At 38.2% G+C, this 23,225-nt stretch overlaps 1 protein-coding gene across 3 annotated transcripts in view; it reads right to left on the reverse strand.

The window, feature by feature from the left end:
* Positions 1-1,004: 1,004 nt before the first annotated feature.
* LOC135213066 (leucine-zipper-like transcriptional regulator 1) overlaps positions 1,005-23,225 on the reverse strand; it is a 55,240-nt gene continuing 33,019 nt past the window's right edge. For 2 of the 3 annotated variants that reach the window (XM_064246912.1, XM_064246913.1), the window contains exons 6-16: positions 22,933-23,096; positions 15,343-15,489; positions 12,838-13,003; positions 12,262-12,462; positions 11,783-11,980; positions 11,346-11,477; positions 9,478-9,622; positions 8,451-8,629; positions 6,498-6,647; positions 6,133-6,267; positions 1,005-2,562 (exon numbers count right to left, since the gene is read on the reverse strand). In XM_064246912.1, the coding sequence (XP_064102982.1) occupies positions 2,422-2,562; positions 6,133-6,267; positions 6,498-6,647; positions 8,451-8,629; positions 9,478-9,622; positions 11,346-11,477; positions 11,783-11,980; positions 12,262-12,462; positions 12,838-13,003; positions 15,343-15,489; positions 22,933-23,096 (1,758 nt within the window). In that variant the 3' untranslated portion in view covers positions 1,005-2,421. Of the gene's footprint in view, positions 2,563-6,132; positions 6,268-6,497; positions 6,648-7,374; positions 7,472-8,450; positions 8,630-9,477; positions 9,623-11,345; positions 11,478-11,782; positions 11,981-12,261; positions 12,463-12,837; positions 13,004-15,342; positions 15,490-22,932; positions 23,097-23,225 lie in introns of those variants that run through there. The other variant, XM_064246914.1, reaches the window with a different exon arrangement.

Below are 23,225 nucleotides of genomic sequence, written 5' to 3' on the forward strand. Positions count from 1 at the left end.
CCTCCGATGACTCCTTGGCCAGCTTATGCGGCTTCTTCCTCCCTTCATAGCGCTCCCACTGCTCCTCCAACCAAACAATACAAATTTCACATGGCTTGGCGCGAGAGCATTCGCACCCTCGGCACCAAGAGCAAAATTCAAGAGGGTCTACCTCGATAATGGACCGAAAGGCCCCACACTTACGGCCCTCCACACCAGGGCACAATCTGCGGTTGATGGGGGGGCGAAGGGGTCTTTCCGGCTCTCAGGAATCCATAATTCCAACAAAAACACAGTATGAAAATACAAAACACAACCAAGTACTCATGTTTGTTTTGCACAAGCACACTAGATAAAGAGAAAGGCAAAATATCTTCACGATATAAAGCAAACCCAGCATACGATGAAACAGCGGGCAGAGAGGCGAGCAATACGTCCCTCCACCAGCGCAGCCGAAAGCAAAGTGACTCCTCTCCTCGCAGTCGAGGTGACTGCCAACTGCCGGACAAGTAGTTACCTACCGAACCCCCTTGTTCGAAGCTTACGACCGGTTCAGCTGCCACTAAGTTACCTTCCTATTGTTAAAGGACCAAGGGTTTGTATACGTATCGGAACAAATATAAAGCACTTAATGCTTTTCAATATAAGTTCTTATAGTGGAACATCATTTCATGGTCAGAATACTCATATCAGTAGGAAATTCTACTAAGTTTTGAACATAATTACTGGTTCTAGAAATACCAAAAAAATTATTTTACTCATAGTTTCAGGAAACACTTTCTTGTGAATAACTGAGAAATAATGTGATCATTTAAAATTCTTGAAATGTACGGACTTCCTAGGCATTAGCCATAAAATGAAAACGACTATTTCCAACTGGAAAGCAATCTAATAATGCTTTTGAAAAAACTGGAGAAAAGTACGTAACATAAAACAGATATGAATTTAATAGTACAGGTAACTGATGAGCAATATTTCCATAAAAAATTCCTTATTTTTGTATGGTATGAAAAAAAAAAACAACATAATTTTAGATGATGTAAATTACCAAGTCATAGCCAATATGACAGTACATGTAACAAAAAGAATGCTAAACCTGTTAAAAGTGTACAGTCAAAAACAAGGTATGTACGTAATTGTTTGTTTTCATGGGTCCTTCCAGAATTCGACAACTTTGGAAACATTCTTCCAATCTCAAATTTTGCATAATTTGACAATAAATAATTCAGCCATCCATACCAATTACACTGCTGACACTTACTTTTAGATTTTAATTAAAAGACTGAGTAAACTATTACTATAGTACATATACATAGTTTACATCTGCATCTGCATATTAGCACAACTGGCCAACTCAAGTTTTAAGATTCAGTCAAAGAGAAAGTTGCAAGGATTAAAAAAAAAAATAAATAAATAAGTCTTAAGACATATGACACAATCGAAACCCTTCACAACTAATGAATTAAGTGTGAGCACGGTGCTCTGGTATTGAGAACCTTTTGCCCAAACCTGACAAATTAAAATATTCTGCCTCCCATGAAAAATGCCCTCAAAGACTAGAAATAATTCGTAAAAATTAAAGTCCTTACTAATTTACATTTGTTGGCAACCTCACTTCACAAATTACTGAGTAAATAATAATACCCAAATCCACTCTCAAAAGTAATTCCATTTTCTCACCTAACATCAGTCACTTATGGATAGTTTAATATTTTTTGCTGTAATTTAGCATAACCCCAAGTAAGAACTCTATACCCTTACTTAGGATTCATTATTCAAACCATGGCTACATAAAGTAAAAATATGTAAGTCTATCTTCCTAGTTGTCATTTGCTTTGTCTGTTTTCCAGCTAAAACTATTGCTCATACTCACTTCCCACTCTCAGTGGTCCCTCAAATAAAGAATCCCCTAGTACTAATGATTTATGTACTAACCAGATACTGTAATAGTGATTATGCGTATGCAATAACTGAGAGATGAAACGCTTATTATCATACAGCTGAACATCTGTTTCGTTTTAGTTTTAAAATATGATACATCCAAGTCATTTTCATGCAACATGGCTTTTTCAGTCATTCTATGCATAACAGCAAAGCAACAGTCTATAAAGTTTGAATTCATATCATCTTTAAAATTTGATGTTCTCTGCCAGACAAATTTGGCAAGATTTGTCACTCTTCTTGTCATATGCCCTCTAAGCTTCTCTATAGCTTAAGCTTAATATATTATGTCAACAAATGTAATACACAAAACAATTGACACTTCCACTTTATACACCTTACAACCAATCAAAAGCATATAAGCCTTAGTCACAGCAGTGATCAAAATCACTCAAGCTGTTACTCCCTGCTTAACAATGACAAATACTGTATATGTAAAAATCTTGAGAACCTTTATGTCTCAGGTAAGGTATTCACCAGACCACCCAGCTTAATTAGGGTTCATCCCGAGTCAGTGGTGCTAAGTGAAATCGAACTCATGTCATGGCAAAGTTTAGAGTCAGACATGTCTTCTGCAAGTGCCTCCAGGATGTCCAAGAGGAGATCACGGCTCAGGCAGCGCAACTTTGGCAACTGTGCAACCTGCAAGTCGGAAGATAATTATTCAAGTATTCTGTCACTATGAAAATTGAAGACTTTTTTTTTTTTTTTTTTTCTTTTTTTTTTTTTTTTTTTTTTTTTTTTTTTAACCAGTGAAAATACAATAATAAATAATTTTTGTATTTCATATATACCTCTGGCTAGCACGGTGATAGTAATTCTTATGAGAAGGGTTTGCATAATCCTTCCATATGAAAAATAAAATAAAACAAGTTAAAAAGGTGGGACTAATGTTAGCGCTTTCGAATATGGCCTACTGAAGATCAAAATCATTAGGGTATAGAAACCATTAACAAAAATTTTGTTCTTTTGTAAAATATAAAAGCCTATTACTCTACTTCATTTATACAAAGCCATTACTTAGGTGGGGGAATGTAATGGCTCTTTAGCAATCTGACTGACTGAAATAATAAAAAAAAAAAAAACAAGTTGGTTGTAGGAACTAGTTGCTACTGAAACTTTTATTACATCATTGGGATCTGACCATCTGGGATATATTCCTTTCAAAATAATAAAACTGAAGAGACCCCCAGCCTACCACTAAGCACCTATTTTGCAGTACATGTACACATACCTAACCTTGTCAATAAAACGTAAAATTAACAAAAGAAAAAAAGTTACAAGATGAAATAGAAAAGGAAAGGAGAAAAAGTTATTAATGAAGTGAAGCATGGTTGGGTGAGGAGGTAAACAGGACTCAAAGAGTTTTTCCACTAGGTGGTAGAGTCCTCATGTAATTGCATCACCCATGTGGGTGTAATGAACACATGACTGAGCACTAAGCTAAAAAAACTTTTGTATCTAGTAACAGTTTTAAAAAGTATGGCTTGCAATGAAATAGGTTACGTACATGAAATTATCTTGAACCCAAAAAAATAATGATAGTATAATTCCTTTTGGGTTTATAAATGAAAACGAATAATGGAATTTACAAAAATAACAGACATATTTCATAGTGTGTGAATGATCAGTTATTCATCGAATGATTTTTGTAGTGATGTAAGTCTGTTTAAATAGCCTGAGGAAAGGACTTGCCATTTCATACCATTTTACAGTAGTGCTTACTGATCCAATACTGGAGTGGACTCATCAACAGCAACTGCACAGTGTATGAAAAGTATGTATGTTTGTACTACACCCAGTATGTACACATGGGAAGACATGAACTCACAAGTTGCATACAAGACACTCAACAATGACTGCACTCTATAACGATTAGGCCTTCTCTTCTCATTAATACTACTTAATAGTACTACACTGTCTTATCAAAACTCTTACAAATAGCTCCAATAAAAAGTCCACAGATGAAATTAAACACCAACATCATCTACACTTCTTAAATACAGTTTGCATGTGCTAAAAGTTAGACTGCACACCTCATTACCAAGAGGGACAATGGGATTGAGGCAAACTCATTGTGTTCCTTCCACACAAGAGCTGTCATGTTACTTATACCTTCCCCCAACCTAATCAACATCAAAAAGCCTATGAGTTGGCATAATTCGCAATAAGTAGAGCTTCATTAGATGAGCAAGGGTTATTACAACAGTATTTTTTCCTTCCATACTAGAGCATGCAGAGTTTGCTCTGCATTCAATCTTGAGACATCTGCACAGTATGCAGCTTGATTCACACATTAGTAATTTTGTACAAATCAATGTATATAATCTTTCATACCAAAAAGAGTGCACTTAAAGGCATTGTGTGGATGGAAGAAATGCAGATAAGAGGTTATCATTAAATAAATATTTTTACATCATGCACTATCATGATTAATTGTCTTTTCAATTAGTATATACAGTATATTAGTATATAAGCCAGCTAATGCACAATAAAGCATAAGGCAAAGGAAGCACAATTTCTTATGATTCAATAAAAAAAAAAGCTTTGACTCAAGTGGCCTGCATAGTGCTTTGTGATACTTTCCTTGTTTTCGAAAAAGAATACTTACATAATTACAGTGTGTTAAAAAATGGTAAAAGATGGCTATAGATAAATTAACTTTGTTAGGCACCCTGCAAAACTGTTAAATTGTCTTTCCTGTAACATACAGTTTATTGCTCAGTACCCCAGCTATTGCATATTACTGTACATTGGCTTAAAAAGCATACACAAATTTCTAATTATTTATGAAAATCACTGCTCAAATTAGAGAAATAAAAGAGAAAGTTTATTCTAATTCTTAGCAAGAGAGAGAGAGAGAGAGAGAGAGAGAGAGAGAGAGAGAGAGAGAGAGAGAGAGAGAGAGAGAGAGAGAATGTCGCTGGCATGTGTTTGCATGTGTAATAATTTATCTGTCATTTTAAAGTGACTATCACAAAATTACACAATTAATATAAACTGCAATAAATAAATTTTAAGAAAGCATATAATAATGGGAAATATGAATACAGTAGTACTGGAATAGTGCACTGTATAAAAATTGTAACCTAAAATTCTCATTTGTGTTTTAAGATAGAGTATCAATATTGAGTATCAATATCATCAATATCATAAATAAACGGTTTAACCAAACCACTGAGTTCACAGTCTTAACTCTTATAAAGCTGATCTGAAGGGTTTGTTCTTCATGAATATCCCAAGAGCTTACTATGTAACATATTGTTTCTTAAAAATTCAGTGACTAGGTCAACATACAATATTTCTTTTGAAGATTTAGTTTCAATACTGCACTTGATATGGGATGGGGAATGAAAATTAGGCAATCCTAATAAATAAGTTGGATTGCATATGTTGTTTTGCATTGCCTGCATTATGGGATTGGACCATGTGGGTTATTCATAAAATAAGTGGCATTCATTTTGGAATGAATTCCATCAAGTTATATTATTTTTTTTTTTATCTTATAATTCATCTCCAGATTCATTATGCCTTAACTGCCATTTACTAAAGATATGTTTTACACAGTAATAAAAAATTCACTGTCAGAAGCAGCATACTACTATTGTTAACAAGTCACCAATTGCAGCTTTGGCTGCATGTAAAGGAATCCAACATATTTCAACGTTTACGCCAACCTCATACAGCAAGTGGACTGAAAACCTAGGTGGCTCAACCTAGGGACTTTCATGGGAACAATATTCAAGTGGTTCTACAGCACTTCAACAGTCACATAAAATGACAAATTTCTCTGGTGGCATGTTTTCAATAATCATTACTGGTGACCATGTTACTGTCAATCCCATTGTGAAAAATGATGCATCATGAGAAAGAAAACTGTAATTTTTCCTTTACACAATATTGCAGCAAATCCTGTACCACTTACAATAAAATACATGGTTTCTTAAAAGAGCATAAAAAATTTACAGACTTTCCACTTCAGTATGCCATTTGGGTATACCACACATCAAACACCATAGTAAAACGATATGCTTTACCGACAATGTTACAGGATCATGGAATACAACAATGCAGTTTTAACAACACATTGGGTTCAAGAAGTCCTGGTACCTAAACTAAAATATGCAGGGATCAGATGTAAAATGAGCAACAAGTTAAATAGGCATAAGAAAAATAAGACAATAGCTTTGCAAAAAAAGAAAAACACAGCACCTTTGGAAAGTGATGAACAATAAGGTTCAAAGCGTATTTCTTCATGTCTGATGCTTGAATGCGGTCAGCGGCTTCTAAGATCTGAATGACATTTTCAAATGTTACATTCATCTCCAGATTCTGCTTGCAAAAAGCCTGGTGAGAAGAATAATTATCAAGTTTAATATCTTGAGCAATAGCTATGAGTGTATGGATATTGGAAAATGAAAGTGCCTTTTTTATATACTTCATCCAATTTTCCTTCTCTGTAAGGTTGCTAAAGCTCTAAATGAGAAGGCTGTATAAAAAATTACAAAAATTGCACTCCATAATATAGGATTAAAGAAAATTTCAGCAAAACTAATAACCTGAGTCAAATATCTCACCTGGAGTCTGTTATTTGTAAACCCGTAAAAATAAGGGGCAGAAAACAAGTAGAGGGAGTCTTCTGGTGGCATATCAACATCACCATAATATATATATCTTAGCAAGGAGTCAAAGGACTGAGGTGAAGGAATAATTTCTCCAATAGCAATCTGTAAAAATAACAAAACATGATGTACAACAGACCAATAAAACCTTCAAAGTTAACAATAGATTACTCAGCACAAACTCTGAAAGTTAATGAGAAATGCAAGAACACAAACAAAATGACAAATAACATTATTTTTTATAAAATAAATATAAAACCAATCATTTATATTAACCTATTAAGAGGTTCCTTACAAAACACTGACACTCCAATACCAATTTAAAACGGCAGGCATCCCATGGGTTCTGAGTTCCATGCAGGTAATAGTCTCACTTCTCTGTGCAGTCTACAACATTATAGCTCTGAGTAGTCACTTGGGTTGGGAGTCTAATTACGAGATGCAAGTACACAGGCACCTCTGCAGCACAGCCCAGTCTGTAGAGCAGCTCCAGTCAGCAGTGCAGTTTAAATTGCGAGCAGTATGTTTCAAGGTGGGATATATGTAAACTTCTGTTGCTAGATTCCTGCTGACAGCAGCATACTCTTTCATAGTGCAAAAAATTTTAGAGTACTAACTTGAAAATTGGCAATCATTAACTTGCCAAAGTCCAGAGTTAAATACTAGTACCATGGGAAAACTGGAGAAAATTACTTTTTGTAAGCAACAAAGTGTTTTCATTAGAAAGTAATTGTTTTCTCATTATAGTATCTATATAGGTTTAAATAATGAAATCTATTAATTCTACAAACAGATTGTTGTCAACAAACCACATGCATGAGACAAAGGGTTCTTACCTGTCTGAAACCCAGGAACTATGGGGCATGGGCAAATATGGCTGTCCAGATGGCCGAGTATCACTTTCTTTCTTTAAATTGGGAATGAAGTGTCTAGAATATATGAAGATCACAAATGTGGGCCAATGTAAATGATGGGTTTGTTGTGAAATAAATATCTTAATAATTCTTTATATAATTACAATACTTTTAGACAACAACCTTTGAATCTTTTTACTTTCCTTAACCCTTAAGAGCCGGTCTAAAAAAGGGATTTTGACGTAGGAAAAATCTATTTCTGGGGGAAGACCTGTGTCGCCCTATGAAAAATCCCTGTTATTCATTTTTCCCAGTATAAATAGCTCTATTATATACCAGAGAAAAAGCTAACATAGTTATGCTGAGGTTACTACCCCCAGCGCAATCACCCAAAGGAAAACTTTGAGGTTGGCCAATTAAAAGAAAAAAAATACATCAGTGGAAAGAGGAAGATATGCAAATACAAAAGGTGTAAAAAAAAAAAAATTCCACAAATTTTCCCTGCCTTTTAAAAGAAGTTGAAAATGACTATTTACAACCCATTGAGAGGCCTCACTTACAAGACAATTGTACATTTTATCAAGTTAAATACATGTTTTTTCTGATAAATAATTCTATTTTATTATGTAAATTATAGTAATTACAACTCATGTAACATCAAAACAGACAAGAACTAAAATCCGTAACAAATTCTGAGTATATTTGTTGTAAAATATTTACATAAATTTACTGAGATTGAAGATGCAATAACTTTTTTGGACTATAAATGTTCTTTTTAATATTTCTTTGCAGTTTTCTTTGCAAAACAACGACAACCAACTAAAGTTGCCATTAGTGAATTTATGGGCTATAGAAGTATTGGAACCTCTTTCCTGCCTGATTCCTTCAAATCGATGGGAACTGATTTTGATGCTCACCATGAGTGAATTCCTCTACCATCCAAAACCTACTCATATGAGGGTATTCATCCATAAGGGTTAAGAAACATATTACTGAAAATACTTTTTTGTCATTGCCAATGTTGCTGTTAAGGCTTCATGACTTGTACACCTACCTGAACAATACTATTTTCTGGCATGAAAGATCGGAACATAGCCTCAAAGTAGGAACATCTTGCTGCAAGGACAGCTTTGTGCGCTCTGATAGGTGCTCCGTCCAACATCAGCGTTATGTCGCAAAAATCTTGACCCACATTTTTCAGTAACTGAGCCATATCATTCTCAAGAGTTGTTCCTGAAGCAATAATTTTCTATCATATAACATTATGCAGAATACCATGTAACTTTCATTAACTAAGCAATCCCTGCAACATGATTATCTTCGTTTCAATCTTTAAAACTGACTAAACCAAATATACTAACGACAATACATGGGTCAATTAAATCTTTTGTGATTCATTGCAGAATACTGTTAATCAATTCTCTAAAAATAATTCAAGATATCATTTAACTCAAATATAATTCTCTTCTACCAGTATTTCACATAAAAATGGTTGCAGGAAAAACAATAATTCATTTTCAAGGGCTTAACTTTGTGCAGTGAAAAGACCCACAAGACACAGAAAACAAAATGCATAAGTCTTACTGCAAGTTCAAAAATATCACAATAGTATAGGTTCAACTTCACTAAATTAACACTACTGGCACCAGAAGAGTCCAAGTTTAACTGCCTCATCATCCCTTTAACATACCATGTAATGCATATACTTACATATTTAACTTTTTGTAATGTTTCTTCCCAAAAATAACTTAGTTTATTGTTCACAAACATACACATTAAACATTAGAATAATGCAAGAAAATAGAATATAAAACGTTCGAATAACAACTTTTAAATAAGCTGGACAGCTTAGTAGAAGCCAACAAAAGCTAAATTGCACAAAGCAATGCAGCTGGCACCAAATGGATGTTACAAATGACCTTTCATAGAAAAAACAGTCCAGCCTATCATAACTTAACAAATTTTGTCCAAGTAATATTAAAAAACCAACAGAATTATCAACTGTGTTGTATACAAGGAATAAAGCATTACAAGAAAAAAATTAAAAGAAACCAGAAAATTCTAACTAAATGGAAACCAACCTGATGATTCAAACTGAGGTTCTTGCAGGGATCTTATTTGAGGCAGCTGCTTTCGCCGGATGATTTCAACCATGAGCAACTTATCAAGCATTTCAAACTCTTTAGACATGACGATCTGATTGTAATTACTCTCCCTCACAATGAACTGTAGAAAAAATATTTTACAACTTTAACACTTCATTAAATCAGTATGCATACATCAAATAAATGATTACTCTTCTAAAAAGACTAAATACTGAATTGATTGTAATTACTCTCCCTCACAATGAACTGTAGAAAATTTTTTTTACAACTTTAATACTTCATTAAATCAGTATGCATACATCAAATAAATTATTACTCTTCTAAAAAGACTAAATACTGAATTGAAACCTTCAATAATTTAGTTTTTGATTGTACCACACCATAAGATGGCAAATGTCTTAAGCAAAACTTTCTGATTGTGTCTATGGAAATTATAACTTCTTATCTATGTATAGGTGGATTTTTTCTACTCATATCTTGAGCTACAATGAAAGATACTTTCTGTTTTGTAGATACCACTAGCTCAGCTGTCAGTGTTTTATATCCAAAGAAATATACTTAAAATTAAATCTTACACTGTAATTAGTACTAAATATTAACCATAGCCCACATATAGCCTATTGCTGTATACATCTTTGGATTTATATTTGGAAGACCAAAGCTTTCAAAAAGGGTTGGGGGGGAGGAGACACTTGTCTTTGTATACTAGAGCATATGGAAGTGTCCAAAAATTTTCTCTCATTCTGACTTAGAAAAGTCATCTTAGGGGCTTCTACAAATAGATCCAACATCAAGCTAACAGCGTTATTAAATCAAGAGATCATAAAATTAGGGCTGTATCTACTTTTCTGCCTTTTCAAAGGAATATGGAGATTAGCCCCATTATCAATTTTTCCTCATGGAGGGCCACTAATATCTTTGTACATTTTTCTTATGTGACCTAACACATTTTTCCTATGTGATCTAACATACAAATCCTTTGATTCATTCTATACTGGGGCTCTTGACTTGATTCCTCTCCCTTCTAATCTTGGTCACCATTCATGCAGTGTGATCTTGTTTTCTATACAACATAGAGAGATTAACTGCTTTCATTTTCTCTTGGACCAGCCCCTCAGTACAACCTATAGTTTTACTAACAAGGTACGTACTAGCTCATTTAATGGTCCCTTGTTGGTCTTCAGAACTTTTGGACTTCTGGAAAGCAGCAAAATTCCTACCAAATAAAAGGCTACTCTAGAATTTGAAAGGCACAAGATGTTTGTCATAACATAAAACAAAACTGACTTTTTGGAGCAAATCCTCACTTTAAACACTACAATGCCGCCTAAATGTCCCTACATGGCTTACAGATTGGTCAGGAAACACTTGGAATGACTGTTTTCCAATGCTCAAGGAACCTTGCAGTCTGGATGTGCAGATGAACAAGTTCTTTTCTACTGAGTGTGTATGGAGCAGGAAGTTATGCACCCAGATGATTTGTAAAAGTATGGGTTTGTACCAAAAATTAACTATTTTTCAGTAAAACATTTTTTTTTTTCACCTAAAGTTACTGCTCCATAAAAAATTATTCATATTTGATTGAAAGTATAATATTTAAACTTTTTTAAATGTGGTCAATTGAAAAAATGTGGAAATTAAAAGAAATAGTTTGTTTGTTTGTTTGTTTGGTGTTTTTATGTTGCAAGAATTAGGTTCCATGATCTTCATAATTTGAATAAAGACCTTTCATTGTAGTCACTACTTGTTTTCTTATGCATTAACATAAATTTTGTTTATACAAGTTTTTGGGATGAATGAAAATCACCTGGTTAGCAGATATGAGTGCCTCCGGAGGAACGTACCTTGAGACAGAATTCTTTGATGAAATACAGTTTCAAGTTAGCAGCATTGCAGAGAGCCACCAATACATTGCGATGGTTGATAGTTGCTTCTAAATACTGGATACATACTAATTCTAGACGCTGCATGTGATACTAGAAAACAGATTCCATAATGTTACATTATTTATATGAAAAACAATACATTACATACTAGTAATGTCAAAAGCCTATAAAAGTTAATTATCACTGTAAGACAGATCCCAATGAGCTTCAAATATAACTGCTGAAAGTATAACAAATAACAGAGTAAGTTAGTTCTTTGTCCAAAACAGTTAAGTTTTAATGTAAAGTAGTTAAAAACTCCAACTATTCATAAAAGTAAAGAAATAACACGATCAACAACTGTAATAGTTTAATAAAATAGCTTGAATTATATGCAACCAACTTCTTAATAGTACCTGGACAGCCAAGCGATACACATCCATCATGATGAGTACCACTTTGTTGGGGCTCTGATCCTTCTTGCAATGGTATGGATCTATGCGATCTGTGTATATATAATTGAGCACCATTTCAAAGGCTTCAGGGACAGCATCTGGAAGCTTGACCTCCAATGGAGGGATTTCTTGTGGTGGAATGGGTGCTGTTCCAAAGAGCTGGTAACAAATCATATCACCAAAATCATTATTATACTGTATCTCATTATTTAGAGAAAGAAACTTTACTAATTGTAAAAATACAAGAAAATTCATGAATATATAGACTCACACTCTTTCATATGCATCTTTTAATAGTTTGTGTTAACAAAAAAAAAACCAAATCCAATCCTATTTCTTCAATTTAATTGAAATTACTATGAAAACTGAGACATTAAAATAGACTTTAAATATTATATTGTACATATATTCAGAAATAACAATAAAATTCACATCACCACCTTTTCTAAATGCTTTTCTCTAGCCTCCATGGCTTGACGTATTCGATTTCTGAGGTACTGGGAACGAGCAGCAACAAACACAATGTGGCCAGAAATTCTCTGCTCCTCCGACCCCACAATAAAATCAACATCAGTGAACTGTTGACTCTCGAGGAGCTTTCCAAAATCATCATGGAGGGTACACTTTGGGTATGATGAGAACTGTAAAAGAGAGAATGTCATATGAGCAGCCATTTTCCTTTTAAATGAAAATATACTGTAAAAATAAATGTCAACTAATCAGTACACTGAAAGATAATCAATACACATCTAGTACAAAAAATCTGTCTTACATTAGTCATGATCTTTTTAAAGCAACAAAATCTGGAATTCTTACAGCACTACACAGTATTTTATATTTCTATTAAACCACATTCACAGGAGTGGTCACTAATCAGTAAATTGAAAATGCCAATCATAGATTAACATCTACTAAAAATCTATTACTTCAGTCATGATATATTTTCAAAGCACACAATCTGGAAGTCTCCTAGCACTATAGCCTTTTATATTGTATCTAAATTTAAAAGCACTCACTTGAAACCGATACATCTCGCCACTCCGTACGTTATTATCTACAGTGCCACCAAACACGTACATGGCATCTGCAACAACAGCTGCAGCATGAAAAAGACGCCCACTGGGAATCTGAGAGTCCAGTGCTGGGGTTACTACAGACCAGGTCTGGTTGTCCAGATCAAAGCTGTCAACAATAGAAAACAGCTTGATAACTCAACAAAATGTATATGTAGAGATCCATGGCACCTTTCATAACTTGAAATACTGTATTAACTTCCCACTTTTGTGAAAATCAGGAATTGTGTAAAGCCATTTTAAATTTTCTCAACATGAGTCAGAGAAGAAAATTTTCTAAAAACCTCATTATACTACTGCATGGTCACATTTTCAAGATGTAAATTATTCCTTGTCAGTGACAAAAATCAGCGAAGAAAAGCATTCTCTATCAGCTCAGAATATCATCATTTTGGTCATGGTAAAAGTGCTTGATACAAGCTTCATTATTAGTATAATTAGATATACATATGTAGTAGTTTACTGAGACCACTTACCTACATTTTTGCACCCTAACAGGACTTATCAAAAATGTGTTCTTCAATGAAAGTTAAAACTGGAATGAGTTAAAATTAAAGAAGCTGAAAACTATGAAAGAGACCAAATAGCAAACATGCAGAGATAAAATCTCCAAAAGGTGCTACCTCAGTGAATGCAATCTATTTACAATTATTATGAGTACAACAGAGTCATAACTCCTGTGGTTAGCTTTACCCTCAATCTCACATGCCAGAACAGTAATCATATTGGTTATGTTACAGTTACAGTTTCAAGTAATATCACAGTTAGGCTGAGCCTTCATAGATTTTTTAAATAAAATTTTCCTTTCACATGTTTGTAACACTGAAATGTGTGACCTGGTTGGAGTTAAAATAATTTTACTTTCCGTTTCATTGTTTTGCCTCTCATTATTTTTTTCAAATACCTCTGTCTTCTTTTCCAGGATTTATTTGACTTGCCTGAGCCGTACAAAAATGTAATTAGGCCATATTTGGAAAAACAAATGATGAATTCTTGCTTCTTATACTTTATCAGTTTTAATGGCTTACAGTTTATTTATTCAGGACAGGTAGCCATGTACCATGGTAAAGTTAGGACCAAATATGAGGATAGATAATCATACTCTGGTGGTTGACCACATTACCTTTAGGTTACCGTTTGAAGAGCATTAATGTGGTGAACATTTTATAATACAGTACTGTATTCATTGATGCCCCATCTATACAAAGCAGCTCTAGATATGTAACATTTTTCAGTGTCTTTTTGAGAAAGACAATTGGGATACACATGGGATAATTGCGTAGGTCCTGAATGGGGAAAATTCTGACAACAAATATACCCATATATGTAAATTACACTTCAAGTGAATATGAATGGGGAAAATTCTGACAACAAATACTATACCCATATGTATGTAAAATACACTTCAACTGAATACACCAACCTAAAATAATGGATAAAAGCCAGATTCAAAGGAAATATTGTATGAAGAAATACAAGGAGGTTAGAGAATAAATGAAGACCCTTTTTACATAACTCTAACACTGTGAAGTGTGATGTATACCAATGCAAAATAAATGGCTAAGAATGAAGTGCCAATAGCCTTCGTCTTCATCTTCAGAGACAGAGGGTCAAAGAGGAGCTGTAGTGCTGGTGAGGAGAGGTGATATAAGGAGGAAAGAAGTTTTAGGTGGCATATGGCATATGTACAGGCAGTCCCCGTAAGCCGAAAATCGTTGAAAGCCAGAACATCAAAAAAATCCTAAGAAAACCTTACTTTTAATGCTTTGGGTGCATTGAAAACTATGTAAACTGCATTCTTATGGCATTTTTCATAAAAAAAAATTCAAATATTGATTATTTTGCATTTTTGGTGTCATATGTCATCTGCCAGATGAGCGTTGTAGGCGTCTTAACCCTGGAACATGCGTCGTAACCCTGGAAATAATGCCTGATGAATATAATTGAAAAGCGTTGTAACCTCGGAACGTCGTAAGCCGAGACCGTTGTAACCCGGGGTACTTGATTGTTGTTATAGTAGTGGCCTCATTAACCAACATGCTATGTGTGACATTCAAGTTTAGTTTTCCTGATATTGTCTGCTAATGTGAAAAGGTAAAAATACCTTGAATTGGTTAGATAACAGTTTATCATTTCAAGTTAATTGACCCTGAACTACAGAAAATATGATGAATTTCTACGTAATGTATTTTCCAACTGTATAGGAAAGAAAATATTTCATTCTAAAGTTGTTATGGAACTACAAATAAGGTACAGAAGTACTATCTGATATTATAAGATGACCAAAGTGATGTTTAAAAATGACAGGAGCTTTGGTTGAATAAGAAAATGGGAATACATATGCATTTAAAAAACCAGCTAACTGTAAGTGAATTTTGCTATTAATAGCAAAAGAACTATTAAATCAATGCCAAGTGAATCACTAACATGAAAACAGTATGTGCTTACCAGTGTAAGTCATTTGGAAGAGTAGAATCAGCAGCACCACCAAATACATATAAATGACGATCAAAGGCTACCATTGTGTGGCCATATCGCCGCGTTGGTGGTGGAGGGGCACCACGTAAAATGTGCTCTGTTGAAATACGGGTCCAACTGCAAAGTAATGAAAAATAAATGGAAGAAATACCATATTAAAAAAGAACAAGCCTATGATGTTTTGACAAATATCCTGTGGCAGGCATATCATGGAAAATTTGGTGGAAAATTTGGAGATCAGAATTTTCTAATGTTCACATCTAGGGCTGCACAACGGCCTCTAAGCATTTACATTCCAGTCTTTGGTTCCACTTCCCTTACTTGGGGGTACCCTCAAGCAATACCTATTTATTTAATATTTATTTTTCCAGCTTTAGTTTATACACTTTTTATTTACAGAATTTGTTTGCATCACACATCCTTAAAATACCAAATTTGTAACTAATTTGTATTTTTCATAACTAACAAACCTGAGGTCTTAACATTAGGATTTACTAGCGCCAAGCTGGAAACCGGTAGAATTAAAATTACACTTGTGAGATCCAGGGACTAATGGCATCTATACCAGGTCACGGGGCATGTATACCCAGAATGCCCACGGCTACCTGTGACCCATCAGTTATATTTCTAACCCAGTTTAGACTGCTAGAGGGGTGGTTCGAGGTGGGCCTTTAACTGTTAAGACCTCAGGTTTGTTAGTTATGAAAAATACAAATTAGTTACAAATTTGGTATTTGTTCATACACGAAACAAACCTTCGGTCTCAACATTAGGATAGACTTACTATTGGAGGGAGGTAAGTCTCTACAACTGACTGGGAGTTTGCCACCTTATCCATTTCCGAATATATAGGGAAATTCTAAGAGAATGGACAATGAACCTAGGACCAAAGATATAAGCGGATCTATTGGTTTTCTCCCACTGGGTGTAGATACCATTCTACTGTTTACTCTTGTCCCTTGCAACTGGATCCAACCTTCACCCCTCTTTCCCTATTATCCAGAGGGGTGTGTTGCTACTGAAAGTATATCATCAGCTAAGATAGCTTCACAGTATGGCTGACCATCTCACCTGCATCTAGTCCGTTCCAGCACATGACGGTACTCTCCTTCATATTGCCCGTAGTTAAAGGAGTAGGAAGAAAGTAGTAAAGAAAAAAGACCATCATCCCATTCATTCTACTTTCATACCTTCATCTTAGACTAGACGCAAACTGACCCGCCAGGGGCACTGGATGAACTATATCACTTGTTGGGCCGCCACCACTGGACCCAAGGAAAAGGTGTCCAAGGATCTATGGGCAACATCTTTCAAATAAAATGAGGTGAAAGTTGTTTGGCGCTTCCACACACCAGCTTTCAGAATTTTATCCACAGACATGTTCTTCTTAAATGCCGCCAGGGAAGCACTCACACCCCTGATGTCATGAGCTCTAGCTCCCACCTGGCTATCTGACCCTCTGTCTTCTGCCGTATAAGCATCTCTGATCGTCTCCTTAGCCAAAATGATATTGTATTCTTGGACACTTCCTTCTTGTTCCGTCCTGTACTTACGAACAACCTCTGGCACCCCGGCCTGAGGTGCCTTGTTCTCTTTAAGTACTCCCTTAGTGCCCTGACGGGGCACAGGAGCATCTCAGCTTTGTCGTTGTCTACAAAGTCTGCCAAGGAAGGTATGGTAAAGGAGTCGAATCTGCCGTCTACTATTGTTGGATTTTGGGTCTTGGCCACGAATTCTGGGACAAACTCACATACCATTGATCTCCAACCTCTCGAGTGCTTTATGAGATATGAGAGGCCATGTAGCTCCCCCACCCTTTTGGTTGAAGCCAGGGCAAATAAGAAGACTGTCTTCAGGGTCAGGCTCCTATCCGTGGACTGCCTTAGTGGTTCGTAGGGGGGTTTTGTCAGACTACTCAGTACCTTGGTCAGATTCCAATCTGGGGCTTTTAGCTCCTTTGGTGGGCATGACTGTTCAAAGCTCCTCATCAGCATGGCCAACTCCCATGAAGACGATATGTCCACTCCTTTCATTCGTAAGACTGAGGCTAGAGCCGCCCTGTACCCCTTCACTGCAGATACAGACATATGTTTTTCTGTTCTGAGATATATCAGAAAGTCTGCTAACTGCTGAATAGTGGTACCGAGTGGAGACACGTTCCCCCTACGACACCAATCACAGTATGCTGACCACTTCCCTTGGTATACTGTCGCAGATGATTTTCTGATATTACCTGCCATCTGAGTTGCTGCTTTCTGCGAAAACCCTCGCTCTCGGAGGAGATACTTGACAGTCTCCACCTGTGAAGCGATAGGGACTTCACCGACTGGTGGTACCTCTCCACGTGAGGCTGACACAGAAGGTTGCTCCATGGAGGTAACTCTCTTGGCACATCTACTAGGAGTTCCAGTAGGTCTGGAAACCACTCTGCTTTCGGCCATAACGGGGCTACCAGGGTCATCTTGAGGTTCTGAGACCGCATTACCCTGTTTCAGAACCTGACGGATTAGACAAAATGGAGGAAATGCGTACACGTCCAGATTGTCCCAGGGGTGTTGTAGCGCATCTTCTGCTACTGCCTCTGCGTCCGGGACTACTGAACAATACACTTCCAACTTTTTGTTGTACCTGGTTGCGAATAGGTCTATGATCGGTCCTTCCCACAACATGAGCATCCTGTCCACTACCTGTTGGTGTAGGGACCACTCCGTTCCCAGAATCTGATCCCAGCGGCTCAACTTGTCGGCCACTATGTTTCTTTTTCCCGGAATATACCTGGCCTTGATGTCTACCAGGTTCTCTATAGCCCACTGGTGAAGTTGAACTGTCATCACATGTAACTGCCGAGAAACTAGGCCTCCTTGCTTGTTTATATAAGCTACTACTGTGGTGTTGTCTGACATCAATACCACTGCGTGTCCCTTTACTCTCTCCCTGAATTCTTGTAGAGCCAGAAAAGCTGCTTTCAACTCCAGCACGTTTATATGGAGTTCTCTGTCCTTGCAACTCCATTTTGCTGACACCATCAACTCCTCCATATGGGCTCCCCAGCCTTCTAGTGACGCATCCGAGAACAGCAAGAGGTCTGGGGAGGATTGTTGAAGGGGGACACCCACTGTCAGATTGTCGTCGTTCACCCACCACAGCAAGTCTTTCCTCACTTCTGCCGACAAGGGAATTTGCTCGTACGGGTGATCTACTGTTGGTGACCAAAACTCCTTCATCCTCCATTGTAGGGACCGAAGGTGTAGCCTTCCTTGTGGTACTAGCTTCTCCAGGGAGGTTAGGATTCCCAGCACCACCTGCCACTGTCTTGCTGGCTGTGTCTGCTTTCCCAGAAAGGCATTCACCACTTGTTTGCATTTCTCTACTCTTTGGTCTGTCGGAAATACTTTGGCTTGTGTTGTGTCTATCACCATTCCCAGATATTCCAAACGTTGACTTGGATCCAACTGCGACTTCTGCTGATTCACCACAATACTTAGGCTGTGACAAAGCTGCAGGAGGGCCGCCCTGTCCCTGAGTAATTTCTCCCTGGACTTTGCTATCACCAGCCAATCGTCCAGATATCTTATTAGCCTGATCCCCTGAGTATGCGCCCACGCTGACACGAGGGTGAACACTCTTGTAAAAACTTGAGGAGACGTTGTCAATCCGAAGCACAGGACCTTGAATTCGAAAGCTTTCCCTGCAAGACTGAAGCGGAGAAATTTCCTTGAAGAGTGATGGACTGGTATCTGAAAGTATGCGTCCTTTAGATCGACTGTCAGCATAAAGTCTCCGATTCTGACTGCTTGTAGAACCGTTTTCGGAGTTTCCATCTTGAAACTGGTTTTCCTTATAAACAGATTCAGCGTTGACAGGTCTATTACTGTCCTCCACTCCCCGTTGGCTTTGGGTACCAGGAAAAATCCTGCTGTAGAAGCCTTTTGTCGGACTGCATACTTGTTGCACAGCTCCTTTTTCCATCATCTTCTTCACTTCGTCCTGCAGAATAGTGGCCTTCTGAGATTTGTGGGCATAAGTGACGTGGGGTAATGGTTGACCTGTCAGGGGCGGGGTTACCTCGAACGGAATCAAATACCCGATCCTGAGAACATCCACCACCCACTGCTCTGCCCCTAGTTCCTGCCACACCTTCCAGTGATTTGCCAGGCAACCCCCCACTGGTGTGGCCGAGTGATGGGAGGCGCCCATCCTATCTTCTTGAGCCTCTCCCTCTTCCCCTATTGCCCCTTCCTCTGTTGTTTCTATTGTGAAAGGGCCGATGAGTTATCCTCTTTGGGGAAGAGGGTCTTGTGACTCTATTAGGGATGCTATGTCTCACTGTCTTCTTCCGAGACATCTGCTGTTGTCTTCCCTCCAAAGGAGTAGTTTGACTGTTAGACGTTTTCCTAACTGCCTGTTGCACCAACCTATCGTTAGTGTCCATCCTTCTTCTATCTATCGCCTCTTCTAGTATGACCTCTGGCAACAGCAGTTGCGATTCCAAGATATCCCCATTCCTCATTGCTAACAGGGAATCCAAATCCACATTGCGGCTTAGTCTAGCCAATGCTGCATCTCTCCTCATTAGCAGGATGTTTGCCCAGACATTGGCACTTACGTTTGTCAGGTACGCAATTGCCTTGGAACCTGACTGTAGTAATCTAATGAACAATGGTTCATCTACTACTTTCCTTGTTGCTTCCGAGGATGCAATTTTCGCCACTGCTGTTGACCAAAGGTCTAACCAGGAAGCAGCCTGAAAGACAGAAGAAGCTGTTGCTTCTAACGTAGCAGCCTCTTGGTACGTCATCGAAGGGCACTCCATTTTAACCTGATCCAAGGTTAATCCAGGCCTTAACCTTACAACATTAGGGTTCATTTGTCTAGACAGCAAAGGGACCTTCGGTGTCGTATAATATTTCCTTTGCTTTATCATTGGAGGGGGAATAAATTTAAATGATCTATTAGATCTTAAGGAATTATCCCTCCCTGCAATCTTTGCGTTTACGTGTTGCAAGACCGATTCCGCATGACTCGAACAAGGCAATTCATACGACACCTTGGTATCCCTCTTTAGTCCAAACGCCATGTCAATTCCAGGAGGAAGCATACTGGCCGGTGTTTCTGTCTTCTCCGAAAGGCTATTGAATTGACGAATCAAATCAATAACCTCTGCATACGAGGCCAGAAACTCTTGGTTTTCTCCTTCCTCCGGCTCTAGTGTACCACTCTCCGTCACAAGGGATGTTGTCTCGCCTCTATCTTCTGACAGACGGCCCGGAATTCCACGGCCGCCTGCCCCTATGGCCGCGGTCTCTTTGATCTTTGCTGGCCGCTGTTGGCTCGATCCCGGATAGTCAGCAGGGGTAACGAGAACGTCTCACTCTTTCTCTGCTCACGGATCTAGAGCGAGAATCTCGTCTAGATCTCCAAGATGAAGGCTCCCTTAAGACAGAGATAAGTTCATCTCTATTAGCATTGGCATCGTTTTCGAGCGTCGGCGAGCCCGGCCTCGACCTTCTATCCAGACGGACACTGCCTTCCACGAACGTATCCGCCGAGGTTGCCAACTCTCTATTTTTTCGTACTTTTAATAGGAGCCTTATCGTCCTTCGTACGTATCTTGAACGGCCTTACGGGCGAAACTGGGACCTGCATTCCATCCTCTGCTGCACCGTTCGCCGCCAACGTCGATTTTAGCAGAGGTATCGCAGTTTTTGCGATCCGAACTGGCAACTCCGCCTCGGCCGCTAGCTCGCCGGCCGTCACCTCTCTCGCTTGTTCGGATTCTTGCGAACGGCTTCGTCTGCCAACCTTGTGCTTAATAGCCACTGATTTTCCGACCTTCTTGCTGACTTGGAAATGACAGTCTTGGTCCGAAGAAGAGGAAGAATTGATTCTTCTCCTCTTAGCCCGAGGATCCGCCAGGAACTCCCGAATCCTCCTCCAACGCTTGACTGGCGCTCGCCGTGCCATTATCGGACTTAGCGATGACGCCGAACTAGAGGAAGAAGACGAAGAAGGCGAATCACACTTTTTCTTTTTGTCTCTCTTATTCATTCTCTTCTCTATATCCTGTAATTTCTGCATTACAGCTTGCATTGACAGTTCAGAAGGCGTATCAGCATCTGGGTGCAGCGAAAAAGGCCGAGAATCGGTCTGTGACGTCATCACGCCTGCCATATCAGAGTGTGACGTATGTTGTGACGTCATCCCTCTCGTAGGGAGAGACTGAGAGGTTTCTGCTGGCAACCGCACGTTTGCTGCCAAACTACCTCCCACGTTCTGCATCGCTGTAAATACTGAGTGGGATGGTGAAGCCGCGGCATTAATTCCCATAAATTGCAAGCCCGGGGGATGAGGAACATTCAGCGCTGCCGGACCCTGCTGGAACCGTGACGTCATATAATGCGCAAGCAGACCATCCAAGGTTGGTACGCCTGGTAGGCCTAGCGCTGACCACGTACCATCTAACCTATGCGCTTGAGTAGCAGGAGCCTGGAACAAAGATGGCGGATCTCCCACTCTACTTGCTGGGAACAAAGGAGAGTGCAAATTATTCATAAAATTACCCAAGGCCCCTCCTGACGTTTCCGATACAGAACCGCTAGGAGAAACCGAAGGGGTATGAGACAATTCAAAAGCAGGTGGAGAAACATATGGAGCAGCCTGGTTTATTACCGATACAAAAGAAGCCGGTAAGGTTTGGTCATCCAAAGATGGCGTCACCCCCTTCCTTTTGTATTGGCTTTTCCCATAGAACTTCTTCCACTGTTCCACCGACCAACCGCGACAAACAGAACACGGATTAGTAACCGTACATACGTTTTCCCTGCACCTACTACACGTTGGATGAGGATCCGTCGACACCGAAGTTAGGAACCTAGAACATGGAAAGCCACTGACTCCTGGGCATTTCCTTTGTCTCCTCTTCGAAACGGTAGACGATCCCGATGTTGAGGCAAAATTCTCCATCATACCACGTATACACTCTTACCACACACTGATCACACTTGGAGAAAGAAAAGGAATGACAAAAACTAAAAAATGAAATGGATAAAGAACGGGCAAACTGAAAAAACCGGCTTTAAATGAGATAGACAGTAACACGTCTTATCTTAAAGGCGGTAGGAAAATAACTGATGGGTCACAGGTAGCCGTGGGCATTCTGGGTATACATGCCCCGTGACCTGGTATAGATGCCATTAGTCCCTTGATCTCACAAGTGTAATTTTAATTCTACCGGTTTCCAGCTTGGCGCTAGTAAATCCTAATGTTAAGACCGAAGGTTTGTTTCGTGTATGAACAACTATACTTACTGCCATTTGCTATCGATCACACAAATTCAAATGTATTGTTAATAAGTTTTTTCATTACTCATCCTCCATTTCTATTTTTCACATTCAGATATTCTACTATAGGAGCTTGCTATGCAAGTTACTTACTGATAATAAAAACAAATTTTTACCATAACTATTTTCCATACACCATAACTATTTCCTATATCTTTGCAAAAGTTTTCCCAACAAGAAATTTGCAAGCAAGAACACTGGTAAGGATTTATAAACTTACCATCTATCTTTGAAGGCAAAGTAAAACAGGGAATTTGTTATCTTGGCGCCACTCTGACCACTGAAGACATACATGGAATCTCTTGCCACAGCAACAGGAAAGTTACAGCATGTTGGAGGGCAGTCACCAGTCTGAGTGATTTCTTCCCATGCTTTTGTTTCGCCCTGTTTAGATATTGCCTTAGATTTGCATAATATTTCAGAAAAAAGGGGCATAATAATGCATTGTAATCATTACTACTTTCATAATCTCTAGTGAGAAAATTTATGACCTATGACCAATATGTCTGAATG

This window comes from Macrobrachium nipponense, chromosome 42, assembly GCF_015104395.2.
Source record: "Macrobrachium nipponense isolate FS-2020 chromosome 42, ASM1510439v2, whole genome shotgun sequence".
Lineage (NCBI taxonomy): Eukaryota > Metazoa > Arthropoda > Malacostraca > Decapoda > Palaemonidae > Macrobrachium > Macrobrachium nipponense.